General features: G+C 42.2%; 1 protein-coding gene across 1 annotated transcript in view; it reads left to right on the forward strand.

Moving 5' to 3' along the window:
• The first annotated feature begins 1,006 nt into the window (after positions 1-1,006).
• Positions 1,007-21,040, forward strand: part of Alg6 (ALG6 alpha-1,3-glucosyltransferase) — a 40,871-nt gene continuing 20,837 nt past the window's right edge. Inside the window, exons 1-7 of the mRNA XM_021200914.2 lie at positions 1,007-1,060; positions 3,701-3,912; positions 11,638-11,722; positions 16,402-16,491; positions 17,492-17,580; positions 19,515-19,597; positions 20,345-20,409. Of these exons, the coding sequence (XP_021056573.1) occupies positions 3,831-3,912; positions 11,638-11,722; positions 16,402-16,491; positions 17,492-17,580; positions 19,515-19,597; positions 20,345-20,409 (494 nt within the window). The 5' untranslated portion in view covers positions 1,007-1,060; positions 3,701-3,830. The remainder of the gene's footprint in view (positions 1,061-3,700; positions 3,913-11,637; positions 11,723-16,401; positions 16,492-17,491; positions 17,581-19,514; positions 19,598-20,344; positions 20,410-21,040) is intronic.

Genomic DNA, 21,040 nt, shown 5'->3' on the forward strand with positions numbered 1-21,040 from the left:
CACTTCATTATGCTGCTTTCTATCTTTTTTTTTTTTTTGCATGGGAAATGCTTTTTGAAGAGAATTTTGTGAGAGCAGAGACTCCAGTGTAGCCAAACAGGAAACAGGTGAGCTCCAGGTTGAGAGAGAGACTCTGTCTCAAAATGTAACGTGGGGATGGAGAGAGGAAGACACCAGCATCGACCTTTGACCTCTTCAAGTACATGCAGGTAACACATACTTCTCCCTCCCCCCCCCCCCAGCAATACTCAATATTTGTTTTCACTTATGTCGGAGTTGGTGTCTACAAAATGGCACAATTCAAAAGCAGGGTATGAGGGAAGGAGAGGGATATTATTTTTGGCAAATGTGGGAACGGTTGGTTCAAGTTGCCTGAAGTGTCTATTCTGGGACGGAGCTTTTTTTTTTTTTTTTTGGCGGGTCGGGGACAGGGTCTTGCTATGTATCTCAGGCTGACCCTCTAACTCTTCATCCTCTTGCCTCAGCCTCCCTAGAGGTGAGACTGTCACCACGTGTGCCTATTGCTGTTCCTAGGCTCAACCCAGACGCTCTAGAACCGGTTTCTCTCTAGAAGCAACCTCTCAACTTGACTGGGCAAGTAGTCTTTGCTTAGCTCTAAGAAAGTAGGCTGGCTTGGTGGCTGCTGGAGGGCACTGACCCAGGAGGAAGACCTGCCTCTCGGGATGAGGACTGGCCAAGGGCTCGCCACTGCGAAGCGCACAGGAGCCGCCCCTCACAGGAATCCGTGGGCTAAGCAGCCGCTCAAGCTTTGGCCGTGATCCCGGGAAAGAGGAGCAAGGGGCTTTCCACCTGCCCCTGACCTAACCCCGGCCGCCAGGCTTCTCGAATTCCAGGGCTCGCACCCCGCCTCCCTCAATGTGGCAATCCCGCTCTCCTAGTCCCGCCCCTCCACGATGACTCCGCCCATCACTCCGCCCCCCCTCGCCTTACGGGCTCGCTCCCGTGAACGCCGCTGGGAGCGCGCGTGCTCCTCGGGCTGTGAGTGCGCAGGCGCATTCGCTGGTTCTCTGCGGGCGCCAATTCCGGAGAACAGAGGCTGGTAAGAGCCTGGGGTTGCCGAGGTCTGGAGGCGGCAGGCGTCGGGAGGTCCCGGCAGCCGGCTCGAGCGGGTGTCTCGGGGGCTTGCTGGGAGGTCTCGCCCATCCCCGAGACCCCCGGCGTGTGGCCGTCCTGCAGAAGTGACGCGGCCTGGCGGGATTGGCCCCGGCGACTCTGTCCCCGCCGTCCTGTGGGTTCTGTTCCTCCCGAGGCTGATGTCCCAAGGGTACCTTAGCAGGAAAAAGAAGCTCTCTGGGACTTGGCGGCCTGGCCCCTTGTCGGGATGTGCCTGCTACCTGTGCGTGGCCTCCTGAGAAAGTTGCTGAGCTGCTCTTGCAGGTGGCACAGCAGTCACAGTTTAAGGGGGGAATAGCCGGAATGGTGGCACTGGGAGGCAGAGGCAGGCGGATCTCGGGTTTCCAGGATAGCCTGTTCTACATTGGAGAGTTCTAGGCTGTCCAGAACAACACGGTGAGACCTCGTGTTTCACTGAATAACCACACAGGACTTCCGAAAATGTAGTATCCCTCACTCTCTCCTCCCTTCTGCCCACATTTGTCCACCCCCACTACCTTCTCTAGTCAAGCGGGTTCCTGCTTTCTGCCAACAGTGCTCTAAGGATGGAAGGACATTGAAATGACTAGAGATGATCTTTGCTCGCATAGCAATTTTGTTCTGAATAACATGCTTGCAGAACCATACTGTACATAACTACTGGAACTTGTTGCTCATGAATCACTCACCCAGTGAATGCAGCTTTTTCTGTTTCTCAGTTCAAATAACAGTATTCATTTCATCTCACAAGACCTCTCCAGAGAACCCCCCTCCTCATTAACCCTTCCCTCACCCCCTTAGGTAATTTTTTTTTTTTTTAAATTAATTTGTAGTACCATACAGGTGTGCTGGCTAGTTTACTGTCAATTCGACAAGCTAGGGTAGGAAACTTTAAGTGAAGAGAACTTCAATTAAAAATAAAACGCTCTCACCAGACTGGCTTGTTGCCAAGACTGGTGCTTTCTTCTTTAAAAAATAATATTTTTTTTGAGACAGGGTTTTTCTGTGTAGCTCTGATTGTCCTGGAACTCGATTTATAGACCAGGTTGGCCTTGAACTTGGGAGATTTGTATGCCTCTGCCTCGAACATGCTGGGATAGGAAGCATGCGTCACTATACCTGACTGCATTTTCTTGATTGATGACTGATGGAAGAGGGCCTAGTTCATCAGAGAGACTCAAAGTGTCAACATGTAGTAGGGAGATGCTGACTAAAATTTAAAAATTAGTCATTTATTCTGACTCTTAAAAATACTTCGGGGGGGGGGGCTGAGGAAGTTAACAGTTAAGAGTGCTTACTTCTGTTGTAGAGGACCAGAGTTTGATTCCCAGCACCTGCCTCTAATTCTAGCTCCAGGCAATCTGCCACCTGTAGCCTCTGAGGGCACCCGCACACTTGTGGACTTATTTATACACACACAATTAAAAAAATAAATCTTAAAAGATTCCTATAAGTACATACCTATCATCCTTGTGCTTAGGATTCTGAGGCAGGAGGATTCCAGGTTGGTGACCAGTCTAGACAGCAGTGTGATCCTGTCTCCACATCTAAAATACTACCATCAAATAGTCAGACAGGTCGTGTTTGGACTGGAAGAGGAAGTCCTTCCTGAGAAGGCTGTTTGTGTTTGGGCAGCTCTCATTTCCTTAGGCCGCCTCCTCGGTGTTTATCTACTTATATTGATGTTGGGTATTGAACCCTGGACCTACCATTGGACTACACTCCTACGTTTTTTTCTTGCTACTAATCAACGTGTCTGTTAAATGGGCCATCATTCATAGACCCATGCAGAACTGAAGAGTGTTAGTTATCCATTGCCTTCTTGTCAGTGAGCACACACTTGATTTCCACCCCCACAGTTAAGTACACTAGAGTTAGATTTTCTCCATAGTTGCTAGAGAAAACATTTTGGGCTTGAGTTTCATCTGTCACATAGCTGGTCTTCCACCATTGTGCGCTTGGCCAGCTGGGGCCGCGTGATACCTCTGAGGCTTCCTAGCTTTTGTAAGTTCACGATGTTGATAATTCAGCTTATCAAAAGGCTGGGTTGTTTGTTTGTTTGTTTGTTTTAATTTTCCTGAAGAAGTACCTAGAAAGTCAGATGATCCGGGACAGAGGACAGTTCATCTAACCTAGTCGTTATCGCTTTCAGTTGTCTGTCGCCATGAGAAGCACCATAACCATAGGCAACCTTAGGGAAATGCTATTTTATTTTGTAGATTATAGTCTAGAACTGAGGGCCCTTTCTCTCTCCCTCCCCTAGCCCCCTCTCCTTTTCCCATGGCGACTTCCCTGGCCTTGGTCCTTGGGGCCAGTGAACTCACCCACCTGAGAGCAGCTTCCCAATAAACCTGCCTTTAAAGAAAATGCAGCAATCTCCAAGCCTTTGTCTGTCTTATCGTTAGACACATTGCACCATGTTTTACAGAACGACCCTTTGCTGCAGTCTATATCTCAATCCTGAGGGAAAGGAGCCCTCTCTAGCTCTCCCAGTCCACTCGACCAGAGCTTCCCCACGTTTCTGGTATGCTCTTAGTTGGGGTTTTGTGGTGAATTAAATCTTGGTTCTTTCTGTTTTTCTCCCTAGGCTACAAAGACATAATCAAGTTTTCATTGTTTTGAAGCACAGCATCCATTAAAATCCTCTCAGGCTCCTAACTGCAGGGATGGTGACATCGCTTTGAAGGAGGAGACAAGTGACTGACTTTCGAGGAAGCATGGAGAGCTGGTCGTGGATGGCAGTCGTGGTCTTACTAGGACTCACGGTGCGGTGGACGGTCTCTCTCAGTTCCTATTCAGGTAGCGCACTTTTCCTGTCTCAGACATTGGGGAGTAGTCCTACTTAACTGAAATTGAGGAATTTGAGTCTTTATTGTTATGATTAAGGAAATATGTACATATAATTATAATGAAAAAGTGTAAGAGATAAATATACTGCCCGATACAGAAGACAAAAGTGTACTTTAGCTTGGGGTATGACAAACTGAGGCGTGATTATGACTTGAGCTAGTCCTTGAAGATGGTCTCGGAGTCAAGGGGCTGTGTTTGCTGATGTTCGTGGTAGAGAGGCAGGTTACTAGATTGAGAAAGGGAACAGTGGAGCAGAGTCATACAGTCAGTCACTGTTAGGTGTGATAATGTAGTTACACAGAGGTACAAGAGTAACAGAGGTGACTGATGAAAGCACACCAGAGCAGACTTGAGATAAGATGTCTGACTTAAGGATTTGAGGGAAACAGAAGAAAATACAGCTACCAATATGTAGTGTTAGAGTGACCTTAAAGACCAAAAAAAAATTAAAAATAAAGAGGTCTTCAAAAGGAATAAAAATGGGAGGAAAAAAAATGAAAAATTGATTGTGTGTGTCTGTGGAGAAGTAGCCTGGGGAGAAAAAAGTACCAAGGTGTAACTCAGCACAGCCATTTTTGGAAATAGCTGGAGTTTTGGTTTTATATTTATCTAGGCAATCTGGTTGTAGAATTTTCTGGTAATAAAAAAGATGGTAGGAGAAAGGTCAGAGGTAAAGAGGCAGAATAGAACTAGTAGCAGATGCATGTTGAGCAGTGACTGGCACTGGACACTTTAGTATTTAACAGAACCACTGAAGATGGGAATAGCCAAATGTTCAAATGCAAAATGGGACAGTCCTGAGGAGTGAGGGTTATGACATTGGACATTTAACCCACACTGATCATTCGCCAGGACTATGCATCTGAACATAATTTGGAATAAGGAAGAAAGTGGGCTGGTGAGATGGCTGAAGCCACCTAGGTTTGGCTCCTGGCACCCACATAATGCTGCTAACTGGCTGTGGCTCTATTTCCAGAGGATCCGGCATCCTCTTCTGGCCTCCATAGGCACCATGCATGTGTGGTACACAGACATATATGCAGACAAAACATCCATACATATCAAAAAAAAATATATAAAAGAACAATAAAAACTAAGACAACTATTAAACGACAACAGGGTTCAGATGTGGTCACTTGATTCCAGCCAGCGCTTATGTGACTCTGCTCTAGGCTTCTGAGAAAGAGGAGGACCTGACCGACGAGTCATCGTGACAGCCCCCCTCCATACATGCAAACATGGATGTTGATTTGTGCCAGAAACTTTTCTTCCACCCCGCCCCTCAGATGAATTTGTACTTTTGAGAAAGTTTAAAATTGCTTCATTGTACCTACTGTCTTGAAACTCAGCAGATACTCAGTAAATGATAATTAAATGTTTTTTTTTTTTTTTTTTTAATAGAATTACTTGAATGTTGTGCAGTAAAACATGGGCTCAAATTTTAGTTATCTTACCTGTTAGTTGCCTAATCTTGGGGAAGTTATTTAATTTCTCTGAACTTTTATACAAGGCAGGAGTGTCAATGAATACTTCAGCAGATTGCTTGAGGGATTAATTCAAATAATAAGTATGAACTGTGCTCTCTTTATATAGGAACAGAATCAGCACATGGTCATGCCTCACCTCTATTGATCATCACAGTAGATCATTTAACTTCAGATTTGGCCAGATGTGGTCACACCTGTAATCCTAGCACTCGCTCAGGAGGCAGAGGCAGGAAGATCAGGAATTCAGGACCAGCGTTGGCTATAGAGTGGGTTCAGGGCCAGCCTGGTTTATATGAGAGCTTGCCTAAAACAAAACAAACAAACAAAACAAAAACAAACAAACAACAACAAAACCTTCCAAATATTATTGTTTGCTGTATAGCCAAAAAGAGGTCTTGGTATTTATTAAAGCTTTAATAATAATCAAGAATGATAAATGGTATATTTCCTAGAGAAGATAACAGCTTGGTGGGCAGCATGGGTATGCAAATATATATCACTTTTAAATTAAAGTGATTGGATTTGGAACACTAGACATTTTCTAATTCAGATGAGAAAATCTTAGTATGTAACATTTTAATATATTCTAAAAGATTTTACTAGGCAGAAAATGGTTGAGAAGAACATTCTGGTGGAAGAAAACATGAAACAAAGCAAGAAGAATTGAAGAATACAGTGTGTGTGTGCGTGTGCATGTGTCTGTGTGTGTGTTGAGACAAATGAGTCAGACTGACAGCCAGGCTGATTGTGAGGGCAGAAAGGACGTAAGGTCATACTTGTTTTAAGAGTTAGTTCTAGAATCATCCTAGAATTTGGGTGAGGACAGGCAAATGGGGTTATCAGAAATTCAGAAAACGTTTTGGTAATTCCCTATACCTGAAAAAGAAAAAAAAAATCAAACTATCTAGAATTTCTGGGGTTATGTGCAGTGGCCACAGCATGCTTACCAATTTATTACAAGTATTGTTTCATGGAACTGGCTATGTGGCTCATGTCAACCTCCAGGCAAACAAACGGAACAAAGGAGTTGTATAGGAGCCACATAAGCCTCCTAGTTCCCTAACTATAGCAACAGACCTTACTCAGCAGCTCCCCAAGGAGATGTGAAGTCAGAGAAACCCTTAGACCTGAGTATTTTGCTCTAGGTCTGGTAAAGAGTAGACAAATTCAATCCCTGGTGCCATATAAGCTAGGTAGGTTGGTGCATACCAATAGTCTCAGCTCTGGGGAGGTAGGAGCAGAGACATCAGGAGTCCAAGGTCATTGCTGGTTACACTGAGAGATACCAGAGCGCCCCTTGCTTGGTGGTCTTGTGACTTGCTTTAGGAAAGGTTAGAGAGACCTGTCTGGGCCTGCTGTTTCTCAAATTCCTTTAGCTTAACATCTGCATTGTATCTCAGGCTGTACTCTGGGTAGCATGTCCAGATCCTTGTCACACTGAAGTATAGACATTCAGGTTAGCTTGCTTTAGTTTTACTGAATTATTCTTCCTTTGAAATGCATACACCATTTAGTAAACTACTTTATTGTAATTTAATTTCTTCTAAAATTTATCCCCAGTTTGTTTTTAGTCTTGCTTTTCCATAGAACTAAGATACTGAATATTATATGTTACATTAAGTAAGCTCTGGGGAATAGACAGCTTTTTATTCAGTACTAGTTTGTTATTTCTCACAGAAATTTACAGTGCCTCTTGCAGTCTACCTAAAACTATTATAACAACATTTGAGTTTTGTTTGTTATCTCCCCTGACTCCAACCACAAATTATATTGGTAGCCAAGGAAAAAGTCATTAAAAAAAAAATCAGCTTTTGCAAAATATCATTTAATAAAAACTGTGACAGCATGAGATTTAATTGGTTGATTTCATTTGGCTTAACCACTCCTGTTTGTGAACGGCTGTACATTCTTACCAGAAATAAGAGAAGAAATTCATAGAAAAATACAGTCAACTCTTCTCTTGGAAAGTTTAAAGCTTACTGTAAAGTGTGTGTTCCTGACAGGTTCCTCGTTTATATTTAAATACCGATTTGAATAAGTTAGCGTTTAATAAAGTGAACCTTCTTAGCGCTCCTGGGACTGTGACAGAGCTTGGGCCTGTGCTCCTTAACCACTGTGGAGGGAATCCTTTTGCCCTTCTGAGGGCAGCTCCCTCAGGCACAGTTGGGCTGTCCTTCTGGCTTGCTTTGAGGGCACTTTAGCAGTTTTAAAAACTTAAGTACTAATTTCATAGCCAGTGTCAGCTGAATTTATTGAAGTAGGTCAGACTCTGGGTAAAAACTTGTTTCCCAACCCTGAAGAGAGTCGTTATCCATTCTTCTGTTTGTTAGAGAGCAGTAATAAATTCTTTCACATGTACTGCACCATTTCTAGAGTAGTTTTAGGAAATCTAGATAGTTTGATTTTTTTCTTTTTCAGGTATAGGGAATTACCAAAATGTTTTCTGAATTTATTATCCTAATGGCATTGAAAAAAGAAAAAGAAACCTCTTTTTGTCTTCCCAAAGAAACTGTATCTTCAATGGTTGTATTCACTGAACTAGACTCACACACATCACACATGTAAAAAATGTAAATAACTTGTTGAAGAATTCTTTTCCTTTAAGAAATTATTAGAAACAATTATTTTTCTCTTCCTGCTGCATTTAATTGAGTCCATTTTAAGATTAGTACATGCCTAACGTGACGCTCACTTTGATTTATGGAAAACAAAATTTTCTGTTTCCAGTAACTAAAATTCATACTTGGCTTTCAATTAGGAAGTAGTATGGCCATATGACAAACATGATATGGAAATATACATATTATGAGAAGTCACTAATTAACCATTTATATTTTAGTTTGTAAGGGGAGGCTCATGGGGGATTTAGGATTTGAAGTGATTTTGTGTGTACTTTGGGATAAGGCTTGTGAATCCTGGGCTGGACTAGTCTAGCCTGTGTTGTCGAGAGTGGCCCTGCAGTTGTGATCTTCCTGCCTTTCTACCCCTGGGTGCTGGGATTACAAGATGCATCACTGTGCCTAATTTGTTTTGAGACAGAGTCTCACTATGTATCCCTGGCTGGCCTGAAGTAGAGCAGGCTGATCTCAGACTCACAGAGGTCTTCCTACCTCTGCTTCCCAAGTAGAGGAATAAAGGTGTATGCTATCCTCCTTGCCCCATTCATTCTTAACTGCCGAAGTGATTCTTGTATTACACTCAACTCAGCCTTCTCTTTTTTCTTTTTTTGGCATTAGGGATTAAGCCTTGCACATGCTAGGCACAATCTATCACTGAGATATATCCATACCCCTGAGGTGATTAAAGAACTTACGTGGTGTGTGAGTGTAAGTGCAGATGTGAGGACAACCTGAGGGAGTGTGTTCTACCCTACTCCCTCATTAAGGCAGGGTTGTGGTTAAGCCAAATGAAATTATATATAGAATAGAGAGAAGTTGTAAAGTGCCATACAGTAAAGGTGTTTGGGGGCAAGAGCCAATACATGGGCTTTATATTCAAACAGCCCGGGCATAATTAGTCTGCCATCACAAGTGGATGCTGCACATTCATTAAGTGGGAAACGAAGGGCTCACATTGTTTGAAATGAAAACCTTGCGGTGTCACACTAACTCCACCAGCATCTTTGCTGTATCAGCAGTCCCTGGGAGTGCGACAGGTACTCCGAGAGGCACTAGGTGACAAAGATGAGTAAGACATTCTGAGAGACGGGAGTTGCATATGTACAAATGTGTTTGAACTCTGGGTCATTTCTTGTTCCAGTTACTCATGTACATGTCTATACACATGTATTTATAGTGTATAGAACTATTAGTCTGCTTTCCCCTTAGTTTTAGATTGTCTCCTTAGAAATTCTACCATTGGTAGAATCTAGCCAACAAATGCAAACAACTTTACTAAATCTCAGTTAGATTTCAGTGAGCAGAGTCTGTCGTTATTCAATGTGACATATCTTTTGACTAGGTTAGAAGTGTATATGGCTATGTTGATTTCTACCTTATTTTTGACTTAAAAACCTATGACCCTATTGTACTTTTTGGGCTTCCTCACATTTCAGTGGTCAGCTGCTGGTTAAATAGGTGCTTACTGTTTGCTAGATGGAGATTTGTCATCTACGTGGGCACGATAGGGTAGGAGTTAGAATGTGCCTTTAGGGGTTGGAGAGATGGCTCAGCAGTTAGGAGCACAGGCTGCTCTGCCAGAGAACCCAGATTCAATTTCCAGCACCCACATGGCAGCTCACAACCGTCTGTAACTCTAGTTCCAGGGGATCTGACACCATCACACAGACATACACTGAGGCATAACGCTGTTGCATATAAAATAAAAATAAACCATTAAAAATGCACTCCTAAAAAGAAGATTAAAAAAAGAGAACGTGTTCTAGAGCCAACTTGCCATGGTTGAGATCCAGAACATGCTTTTACTACTAAAAGGCTATTTTCACAGTCTTAAAGTAGGGAAATAATAACACTTAGTTCATGGGGTCATTGTATTTAGCACTAGACATATATGTTAGTTATATAACTTTGAAGATAACAAATTTCAAGCTTTTTTAAAGCAAACATCTATTTACGTACTTATTGTGTGTGCAGTGCTTGGTGTGTGGAAGTGAGGACAACTTAGTAATTGGTTCTCACTTCCCCATGTGCAGTCTAGGGATTGACTTTAGGTTTGGTGGCAGATTGCCTTAGCTGCTAAGATATCTCACTGGCCTTTGAGGTTTTATATAAATCATTTGATAGTAGTCTGACTCTTATCAATAAATACATAGCCTGTTTTTAATTCTGTGTTCAACCTTAAGTTTTTTTATTTTCAGTTTGTAAAGGCAGATGTTTGTAGTTAATTATTATTAATTATTATACTTTTTTTTTTTTTAGGTTTTTCGAGACAGGGTTTCTCTGTGTAGCCCTGGCTGTCCTGGAACTCACTTCGTAGACCAGGCTGGCCTCGAACTCAGAAATCCGCCTGCCTCTACCTCCTGAGTGCTTGGATTAAAGGCGTGCGCCACCACGCCCGGCTTATTATACTTTTTTGAAGTATTTGCATTGTTACGTTTCTTATTGTTGTGACCAAATACCTGACAAGAAACCACATGAGTTTATCTGCCCTCCAGTTTGAGGATTGGCAAGTCACTGTGGGGAAGGCACTGTGGCAGCAATGGGAACAGGCTGCTCAGGTTGAATTCCCATTGGGAAGAGAAGAAGCCTGGAGTAGGGTGTGGCTAGCAAGCCTCAAGGTCCTGCCCCATTGACCCACTTCCTCAAGTCTCTACCTCTGAAAGGTTCCACAGCCTTCTAAAACAGCTCCTCCAGCTGTGGACCAAGTGCTCAACCATGACTCTACAGGGAGCATTCATATGCAAACCACTGTGTTGGTGGCAGTTTTTCTTAAAAAGTCAAAGTCAGCCTGGTGGTTGGCAAGATGAATCATTGGGTAGAGGTGCTTGCATGCACACTGGACAGCTCAAGTCTCTGGATCCCATAAGAGATACCTGCCTCTTGAGAGCTGTCCTCTGATTTCTACACATTACAGCTCTGTATTTCTTTTTTTCTTTCTTTTTTTTTTTTTTTTTTTTTTTTTTTTTTTTTTTTTTTTTTTTTTTTTTTTTTTTTTTTGTTTTTTTTTAAAACCCTTGCTGTCCTGGAACTCACTTGGTAGACCAGGCTGGCCTCGAACTCAGAAATCCGCCTGCCTCTGCCTCCCAAGTGCTGGGATTAAAGGCCTGCACCACCAGGCCCGGCTCAGCTCTGTATTTCTGATTGTTCTGGAACTATGTAGACCAGGCTGGCTTTGAATTCATGAAGATTATCTAGCCTCTGCGTCCCTAGTGCTGAGATTAAAGCTGTGCTAGCAAATTAAAATTGAAAAAACAAAACAAAACAAAAAAACCAATCATGCATACCCTGTGCTACTAATAAACTGAGTGGTGCTTCAGTGGCCCTGCTTCCCGAGTGTCTGCTGTGCTAGGCTCTGTGTTGGGTCTTCCTCTGTCTGGTATTTGCTCTAGCATGTGGTCACTTGGGGACTTGCAATACCGGATTCAGGCCTCATCTTTGTCCTTGGTAACTCCTGCATTCCTTCTATATCTCATGTTGTCCCTGTAATAGAGGGCATTTTTATAAGGAGAAAAAGTCCCACACAGTATGCTAAAAGTTCATTATTATTCTCTCTTCGCTTTTCATTCCAGGTGCTGGGAAGCCGCCTATGTTTGGAGATTATGAAGCCCAGAGGCACTGGCAGGAAATTACCCTTAACTTACCAGCCAAACAGTGGTGTGGATAATTGTGGTTTGGTTTTATTGTTTATTATAGTTAATATAGATTATATGATATTGTTTAAAAGAAAAATACAACTTTTGTTCATCTCTTGCATATTGGATCTCATCTTTGAGGTTTCACAGTCCTGAAATTATCCATATACATACCCAGTTAGCTAGGTTTTGCTATTAATCTAAAACTTCTAATTTTTAAACATCTTTAAATTCTATTTATTCTTATCATGCGTGATGATATGGGGGTTCACCCATGCCACAGTGTGCCTCTAGTGTTCCAGGGGTCAAATTCAGGGCATCAGGCTTTGTATAAGCATTTTTACCTATGGAGGCATCTTGCCACGCCCTAAACTACAAGTCTGATACAAGAACACTGTATGTCTTGAAAACCCCTCTGGATGGGTATAAGCTAAAAACAGCATCAGGAGCCGACAATATCTTTGCCGTTTCCTCTTCTGTACCGTTTCCACTACAGCTTACTGTGATAGCGTCAGCTCTAGGTGACCCAGCAAGGCCTTGGCAGTGATAACTGGCTATGTGTGAAGCTGAAAAGGAAGAAAAAGGAGATTTGAATTTGTTTTCAACTGAAATTTTTACTTCTGTCCCTTTGACCATCTCTGATTACACTGCATCTAGCATGGGTCCTGGCACGCTACAGACCCCAGTGATCATCTCTCGAAGAGAGGAGTATTCGTTTGTTTCCTCTTACATGGTCTTATTTCTGTGGTTCTGTCTGTAGTGTAAAGGAAAGGTCACTCTACCCATCAGTGGTTTCATGGTGTGGTTTGTATGGTCTTTGTGCTTTGTAGTACTCAGAACATCATAGAAATTGTTGTTATTCTCAACCACTAAAATGGTGGTCACTAACCTTAGTCTCATATACACATCTACCTGTAATGTGAACAGTGCAGGTCACAGGTCAGACCCCAGCTCTGTCCACTGCTGCTGTGACCTTTGCAGATTTCTAACTTTCTCTTGTAGTTTTATCACTTGCAGAATGGAAGTGATACTTACTACATATTTCACTGGTCAGCAAGGGCTTTATTAAGGCACTTCACACATGCGTGTTCTCACAGCCCTTACCTCCCCCTTTCCCTCCGCTGGTTCCCTTTCTCCCCAGCCAAGAGCCCCTTTCTGCTTTCATGCCTTACATATTCCACAGCCCTTTCTTTGAGAAGGAATTCAAACATTTTTTGTGTGTCTGTGTGTGGGCATGTGCACGATTGAGTCCAGAGGATGGTGTTGGACCTGGAGCTGGAGTCAGAGGCAGTTGTGAGCCTCTCCATGTGGGCACTGGGAACCACACCAGTCCTCCAGGAGCAGCACTTACCAGATCTCCAGCCTCCCTCCCATTCCTCCTGCCCCTCAAGATCTTTTCTCCTTTCATGCTCCCTTTCTAGTTTCTCTACCAGTATGAGAATTAAGATTTAGGATCCACATATGAGAAAAGATGGAGCAGTAGCTGAGAGCTATATCCTGATACAGGCAGAGAGAGAACTGGGCCTGACATGTGCTTTTGAAACCTACAAGCCCACCCTCAGAGACACACTTCCTCCAACATGGCCACCATCCTTCTGATCTTATCAGTCCCTCTCCTGATGACTAAGCTGGGAATGTATGACTAAGTACTGTAATGTATGAGCCTCTGGGAGCCATTCTTAAAAATGGCTGCACTTGCCAGACAGGGCCTTCACCACTCTGCTGTCTTCTTTCATGCTTCTCTTTTCTCCTTTTGGACAGTCCTACCTTGTAGTCGAGGCTGGCCTGGAGTGGTAATTCTCTTGTCTTACCATCCTGAGTAGCTGTGATTACTGGCCGTGTGCTTATGAGCCTGACTCCCTTTCTTAGGAATTACTCTAAGATTGGGACGCATAGTCCTTAACCTTGGCTTCTTCCCTGATGTGTGAGTGCACGTTTACAGCTTACTGTCATCTCAGCATCTCTCTTACTCATCATCTGTGGTGAATCTCAAGGTTAAAGCAAATGAGAAGCAGCCTTTTCTTTACAAGCCAGACACCAAATCAAGTTGTTCTGGTCAAAATGTAATTTTCAGATTACTTGATCTCCCATTGCTGAATCCATCCCAGTAGTTCAGGGGTTAATGGTAAATTAGAACTACTGCTAAGTACTTAGGTTTTGCCAGGTGGTAACTTGACAGCTTCACACGTTTAACTCAGTTGTTTAGCTCAGGTTGATCCACTCCACTGCTGCTGCTGTTCTTGGTGATCATCTCATGGCACTGGCATCTCCAATACACTGGGGTCTTCTACTGTAACTAGGCTTTACCAATAGCCTCTCATAGGCTCTCTTCATGGTGCCAAGTCTCAACTCCTTTACATGACCCCTTCAGTCCTGGACCTTCAATTGCCACTGAGGCTGCATGGCCTCTCACAGTGCCAAGCGTCAGGTGTTCGTCATCATGCCTTCAAAACTAGTACCACCTAGGTGACTCTTACAAATTACCAGCTGCAGCATAAGATACAACCATGACTGTCTCTGGAACACAGCTTCTTTGCGCTCTCAGAAAACACTTCCCAGATTTCACCTCAGTGAAGCTGGTCTCTTCCACTAATTTCTTAGCTCCGGCTAACCAGCATCAGTTGTCCCAATAGTCCCTTCTATTCTGGACTCTAAAGCCAAGCCATATGGCCAAAGCTGCCAAGTTCTGCTGCTTGCTATAACTGAACATGGCCCCTTGTTTTGTGCATTACCACCAGCTTTCTGTTTTCCAACTCCTTCATTGCCTAAGCTTGGCTGCCCTGGAACTTGCTCTGTAGACTGACTTTGAACTCAGAGATCTGCATGCCTGTTTCCTAAGCACCAGGATTAAAGTTGTGGTCCATCAAGCCTGGATTAAAGTTTTTCTTCACCTAGAATTTGCTCTGTTCTAGGCTGGCCTTGAATTCAAAGATCTGCTTGTCTTTGCCTCCTGTGATTAAAGGCTTGCACTACCATGCCTTGACCTAAACTTAGCTGGGTGTGGTCTTGCCTCAAGGTCCCTAAATTCAATTTAATATCCTTGAACACAGGATTCAGCTCCGTTTTACTTCCTGGTGCCTCTTTAATAATCGAACCACATATTTTATATTTTTCCTTTCTCAGCTTGTTACGCTTGTTTAAAATGTTCTTTATGAGACTTAACCAGAGAANAAAATCTATGATGGGCATTTCTGAGACTTCCTTTGTTAATGCAATTAATCTGAGTCTCTTCACCTTAGCCTCAGGCAGACTCTTCAGACAGGAGCAAAAAATAGCCACATTCTTCACCAAAATACCACAAAAACAGTTTCTAGGCCACATATTGAGATTCTCCACTGAAACCTCTTGGGCCAGGTCCACACAATTCAAATCACTCTCAGTTACAAAGTCTTCCATGGTCCTAGTAGAACAGCACATTAAGCTCCTTTTAAAGCATTCCATTGCATTCCAAATCCAAAATCCCCAGATTCACATTCTTCCAAACAAAAGCTTGGTCAGGCCTATCACACAATACCCCACTCCTGGTACCAACTCCTGTCTTAGTTTAGGTTTTACTACTATGAACAGACACCTTGACCAAGGCAACGCTTATAAAAACATTTAATTGGGGCTGGCTTACAGGTTCAGCAGTTCAGTCCATTATCATCAAGGCAGGAGCATGACAGTGTCCAGGCAGGCATGGCGCAGCAGGAGCTGAGAGTTCTACGTCTTCATCCAAAGGCAAACAGTGAAAGACTAGCTTCTAGGCAGCTCGGAAGAGGGTCTTAAAGCCACACTCACCATGACATACCTACTCCAAGGCTACTCCTCCAAATAGTACCATTCCCTGGGCCAAACATTCAAAACACTACAATCTACATAAATTGTTCCAGTGACTGAGGGTAAAGTGGATGGAAGAAGTTGCTTAGCTACAAAGGACACAACTAAGAAATACGTTCATATAAACTTAATTTTCCTCTTAGAGACACAGTGGCTTTTTTATAATTCCTTCACATCTTTATCTGGAGGTACCAGGCACCTTTATGGACTCTAGACTAGGCTTTCCCCATTGGTTCACGGACTCTTTTATGTAGCAGGACTGAGTTACATATGCTAGCTGAATTATTTTCAAAGTCTTGATCGAGCCTGCTTATCCATGAAGTTTTCCTCTTCCCATAAGCCATATCTTCATGTGTGTTTTGAAACTGGCCTTCAGTTTTTTTTTTACGATTATTCATTAAAAGTGCTGTTTTTCTAAATTGTTATAGTATCAGGCACAAATTGTCTTGTTGCATGCATTTTGTTGTATTAGTATAATTGATTTACTAAAGTCAACTAAGAATAGAGCAACAGGGCTGGTGAGATGGCTCAGTGGGTAAGAGCACCCGACTGCTCTTCTAAAGGTCCAGAGTTCAAATCCCAGCAACCACATGGTGGCTCACAACCATCCGTAACAAGATCTGATGCCCTCTTCTGGAGTGTCTGAAGACAGCTACAGTGTACTTACATATAGTAAATAAATAAATCTTTAAAAAAAAAAAAAAAAAAAAGAATAGAGCAACAATAAGTCCCAGGGACCTGGGGCAGCCCTGTTTATATTTGATGTCATACGGTAGCTATTAATGTCTTAATTAGTTAAACCATTAAACTTAATTTTAGTTAAGTGGCATGAGATGTTAAATTATGTCTTGAATATTGATAATGGTGCCTTCTGTTTTCCAGGTATTTTAACAGTAGTGATAACAATTTACTGTACTGGGGATTGGATTACCCACCTCTTACGGCCTATCATAGCCTCTTATGTGCATATGTGTGAGTTCTTCATTTTTAATATACCTGACTAATTATGTTCTTAGATGCAGTGTGATCTGACTTATTAAAGGGTTGTTGTTTGTAACTTCAGTTGTTTTACAAGCTTAAGGTCCACTTTCAGAATTTGAACATTTCTATAGCTGTGTACATGCTAGAAAGAATGCAAGGCTTACATTTGTTTTGGAGTAGAGATGTTACCAACTACTCATTGGCTGCTGAGCCGTGTCTAATATAAGACTGCTTTCATTTTTCTGAAGTAGCCAAATAAATGAAAACTGTAGGTCCAAATGGCCTAACTGCTCTGCTTAGTTAGAAACTTACACGATTAGGCACCCCCCCCCCCGGCTCTTTTTTTTTTTTTTTTTTTTTTTTTTAATGAAGTAGTTCATAGATGAGGACTTCTGTTTTGGTGGGGACCCCATTCACCTCTGTAGCAGTTTCTCTTAGACTTGAAGTGTGTCAGCAAAAATTTGAGGAACTTCTCTACTTTGTCATGATTTATTATTTCAACTTTCAACTGTTTTATGCTTTATAACATAAATGTTCATGGGTTGAAAGTAAAGCACCTGAACTTCATGATGGCTAGTTATACTTCATAGTTTTCAGAGTACTATCTATGATTGAAAAGCTTCATTTACCGATAATAATGCTGAGCTTTAATAAAATTCATGATGATTATGTTTATTAAAGGCATTGTCATGTTACCTAAAGAAAATGTTTTTAAAACGTGATGTGATGAAATGTGATGTCAGATTGTTATATATACTAGGATGGTGAGGGTCAGACATCTGCACACTGCATGGTTTTACTGGAAGATGAGCAGGGCAGAGGAGCGACTGTTCTGTATACTCAGTGAATTTACCTAATTAATACAAGGAGTAAAGCTTCAGTTCTAACGCTGTCATCAGCAACAGAGAGTTCCTAAAGTCCTGTGTTCTCAGATGTCCTAATTACTAAACCTGAGCGGAATAAAGTGCATGTGTATATGTTTGATCTGCAGGGCAAAGTTTATAAACCCAGACTGGGTTGCTCTCCACACATCACGAGGCTATGAGAGTCAGGCACACAAGCTCTTCATGCGTGCCACAGGTAAAACAGCAGTTGGTACTGGCTCAGAATTTCAATTCTTTATAACAATTTGGGTAAACTGATAAAAGTACTCAATTGAAAAAAGTCTTAGCTCTCTCCACCCCCTTCCCCCTTCTGCCGCCATCTTGCCGTTTTCTTTCTCAATAAACCTCATGTGGAACTGTGAAGATAAAAAAAGAAAAAAGAAAAAAGTCTAGTCTTGTTTCTTTTTGAGACAGTGTCTCACTATGGAACTCTGGCTGTTCTAGAACTTACTATGTAGACCAGGATGGTCTTTAACCCACAGAGGTCCACCTGCCTCTGCCTCCTGAGTGCTGAAATTGAAGACACGTACCACCATGCCCAGCTATTGCTCTAATGGATTTGAAATTTATAGTTATGCATATGTATATATGTAAATACTATAGACTAAAAGTATATGTAAGCTTTACACCAAGAGTAAAAGTGAATCTGGGTATTTCATTTTTGTTATATCACTTGATCCTATCTATGAGAAATCAATTGAAACGAATAGTCTTACTCTTATTTAAAGCCGAGGAAACTACCAAGGCACAGTTGCATGAGGCAGGAACCTTGCCATAGGTCAGATAGTAAGAAACTGAAGCTGTAATTGTTTATACTGCTGCTTTAGTGCACTAATCCCAGGCTCCTTCAGCCTTCTTAAGGCAACCCTTCATATATTGTGTGGGCTGTACTTGAAACAATCCCCTAAAACACCCCCTTCTCTCTCTCTGAGGGATGCTGGGGATTAAACAAAGGGACTTGAGATGTTAGTGAAGCCCTTACCCCTGAGCAATATCCCTGTCAGCAAGGTTAATTGAGCAGCTGCATGCTTCTCTAGGAGACTGGCAGTAATATGCTTGATTTCTGTAAAAGCATTACAGAACTAAGACTCTATTCTAGCTCTTATCTTTAATTGTTAATTAGCCTAGGTACACAGTGTGGTCCCCTGTCATAGACTCTCAGGCCCAGGACGTGACCTGTGTCTGTCTATCTGTCCTTTTCACATCTCTCCTCCTTTCAGTGCTTGAACCTTTTTTGACTGCATATTCATCCTGTGGTTCACAGCATCCAAACTAGTACCTGCATTTCCAAGAGTTCCAGCTTTTGGAGCAGCCCTAAAGAGAGTGCTAGACATTAAAAATTTCTTTCTTGTCTTAGGATAGCAGACTTTTTGAATAGCACTGTTCTTTGTTCTAAAAGGACTACTGTTTTTTTCTTTTTGTTTTGTCCCTGTTTTGTTGCCTCCCCCATCCCATCTCCCCCCCCCCACACACACACACCTATCTTGTGTATATTTCCACTTTCTTCCTTACCTTACCCAGGCCTCTTAAGCTCCTTTTTTTTTGAGACAGGGTCTTGCTATGTTTTATTGTCTCATGGCTGGTCTGGAACTCATTATGAAGCCCAAGGCTTCATCCTGCCGATAGGTAAAATAATGTTCATGAGACTTTCTCCAACTTTTCTCTATGCATTAACTAATAAAAGTTTATATATTTTTATAAATATCAGCACTAAAGGTTCTCCTTCGAATTGTTCTTTTGAGCAGAACATTTTGAGTATACAGATGGAGAGAATACGCTGTCTTCCTGTGCTTTGAGCGTTCATTTAACGCCCAAGTCAAAGCTGCAGGAGCACAGCTCTGACATTGTCTAGTGATGCAGCATTTCTAACCAGGCATAGGCAGAGGGAGTGGAGGCATAGGAGGATGGTGGAGGCTGTAGGAGGACAGTGGAGGCTGTGGGAAGACAGGAGTGGAGGCTGTAGGAGGACAGTGGAGGCTGTAGGAAGACAGGAGTGGAGGCTGTAGGAGGACAGTGGAGGCTGTGGGAAGACAGGAGTGGAGGCTGTAGGAGGACAGTGGAGGCATAGGAGGACCGTGGCGGGTGGCTTGCTTGAACCTGATGAACTCATCTCATCTGCTTGTGTTTCAGTTCTTGCTGCTGATTTGCTCATTTACGTACCTGCGGTGCTTTTGTACTGTTACTCCTTAAAAGAAATCTCACCTAAGAGAAAGGTAACTGCCAACCCTGCTTGCCATTTCATCTCTGAATCAGTGTGTTAGTACTAGCCTACTCAGGATCGACTTTGAAGAAGCCCTGCTCTTTGGGAGTACATAGGATAATGAATATTTTATCTTCTATTGATTAATTTGCATTTAAAACCAACAGTTTAACATACAGTAGTTACTTTAAGTGCTTTCTAGTAATAACAGGATGTGTTGAACTTTAGAACTGCCGCGCTGGTGACCCACACCCTGCTGGACTTGTTGCTAAGCTCAGAAGTCAGAATTTTGAGCTGGCTCGTGACAAGGACTCAACTGAAAGGCATTTTGGAAAGTTTGTGTGTCTGCCCACAGTCATGATCAAGTCTCCTTCCTTGAGAATTTTACATCGACTGATTAGATAGCCAATCATTAGATCAAAACTGTCTTTCTGGGTGTGGTGTTGAGGGCATCTTTAATTCCAGCATTGTGGGAGGCAGAGGCAGGTGTATTTCTGTGAGTCTGAGGACAGCCTGAGTGAGTTCTAAGACAGCCAGCGCTACATAGTGAGAGTCAGCAAACAGATAAAAAGTTCCTTTCAGTAATTTTACTTTTTATTAAAGTGTTTTCTATTGCCTCCATGAAAACTTTAGTGTCTTAATAGGGGCTTTTGAAGTAGAATATTCTGCTTAAGGAAGTACGTTTTTGCCATGTTAGCTGCACAGAACACATCACTCTGCTGTAGTAATGATCGCTTGTCCACCATACTTTTCTTCACAGATTGCTAGTGCGTTATGCATATTGCTGTACCCAGGTCTTATTCTTATCGACTATGGACATTTTCAGTATCCTTTATTAAATTAGAATGAAACCATTTACATATTATGATCTAGGCTCACTGCATAGCATTGCCATCTGCTGGTGCTGTATATGCTAGTATACTTATACAAACTCTTTTCACTTGATAGAAAGGGTTGAAAGAAGTCAGGTGTGAATTAAATCTTAAAGCTTTTGAGTTGTGTTATTTTTGTGGGGATACTTTTTAAATGATTATTCTTTTCCTTATTTTTAATTTTATTGACTTATGACTTGTTTGCTTGTTTGTTTGTTTGTTTGTTTTGAGACAGGGTCTCTCTGTGTAGCTCTGGTTATCTAAAAACTTGCTATGTAGACCAGACTGGCCTCAACTCTCATCTACCAGCCTCTGCCTCTCCAGTCCTGACATTCAAGATATGTACCAACATACCCAGCACTTTTTCCATTTTTAAAATGTTATTTTTATTTTATGTGCATTGGTGTTTTGTCTGCATGTGTGTCTTTCTAAGAGTGAGAGATACCCTAGAAGTGAAGTTACAGACAGTTGTGAGCTACCAAGTGGGTGCGAGGAATTGAACCCAGACCTTCTGGAAGAGCAACTAGAGATTGTAACTATTGAGCCATCTCTCCAATCCTGTTCCCTTATCTTTTTTTTTTTTT

The sequence above is a fragment of the Mus pahari genome, chromosome 6 (genome assembly GCF_900095145.1).
Source record: "Mus pahari chromosome 6, PAHARI_EIJ_v1.1, whole genome shotgun sequence".
NCBI classification, from domain to species: Eukaryota; Metazoa; Chordata; class Mammalia; order Rodentia; family Muridae; genus Mus; species Mus pahari.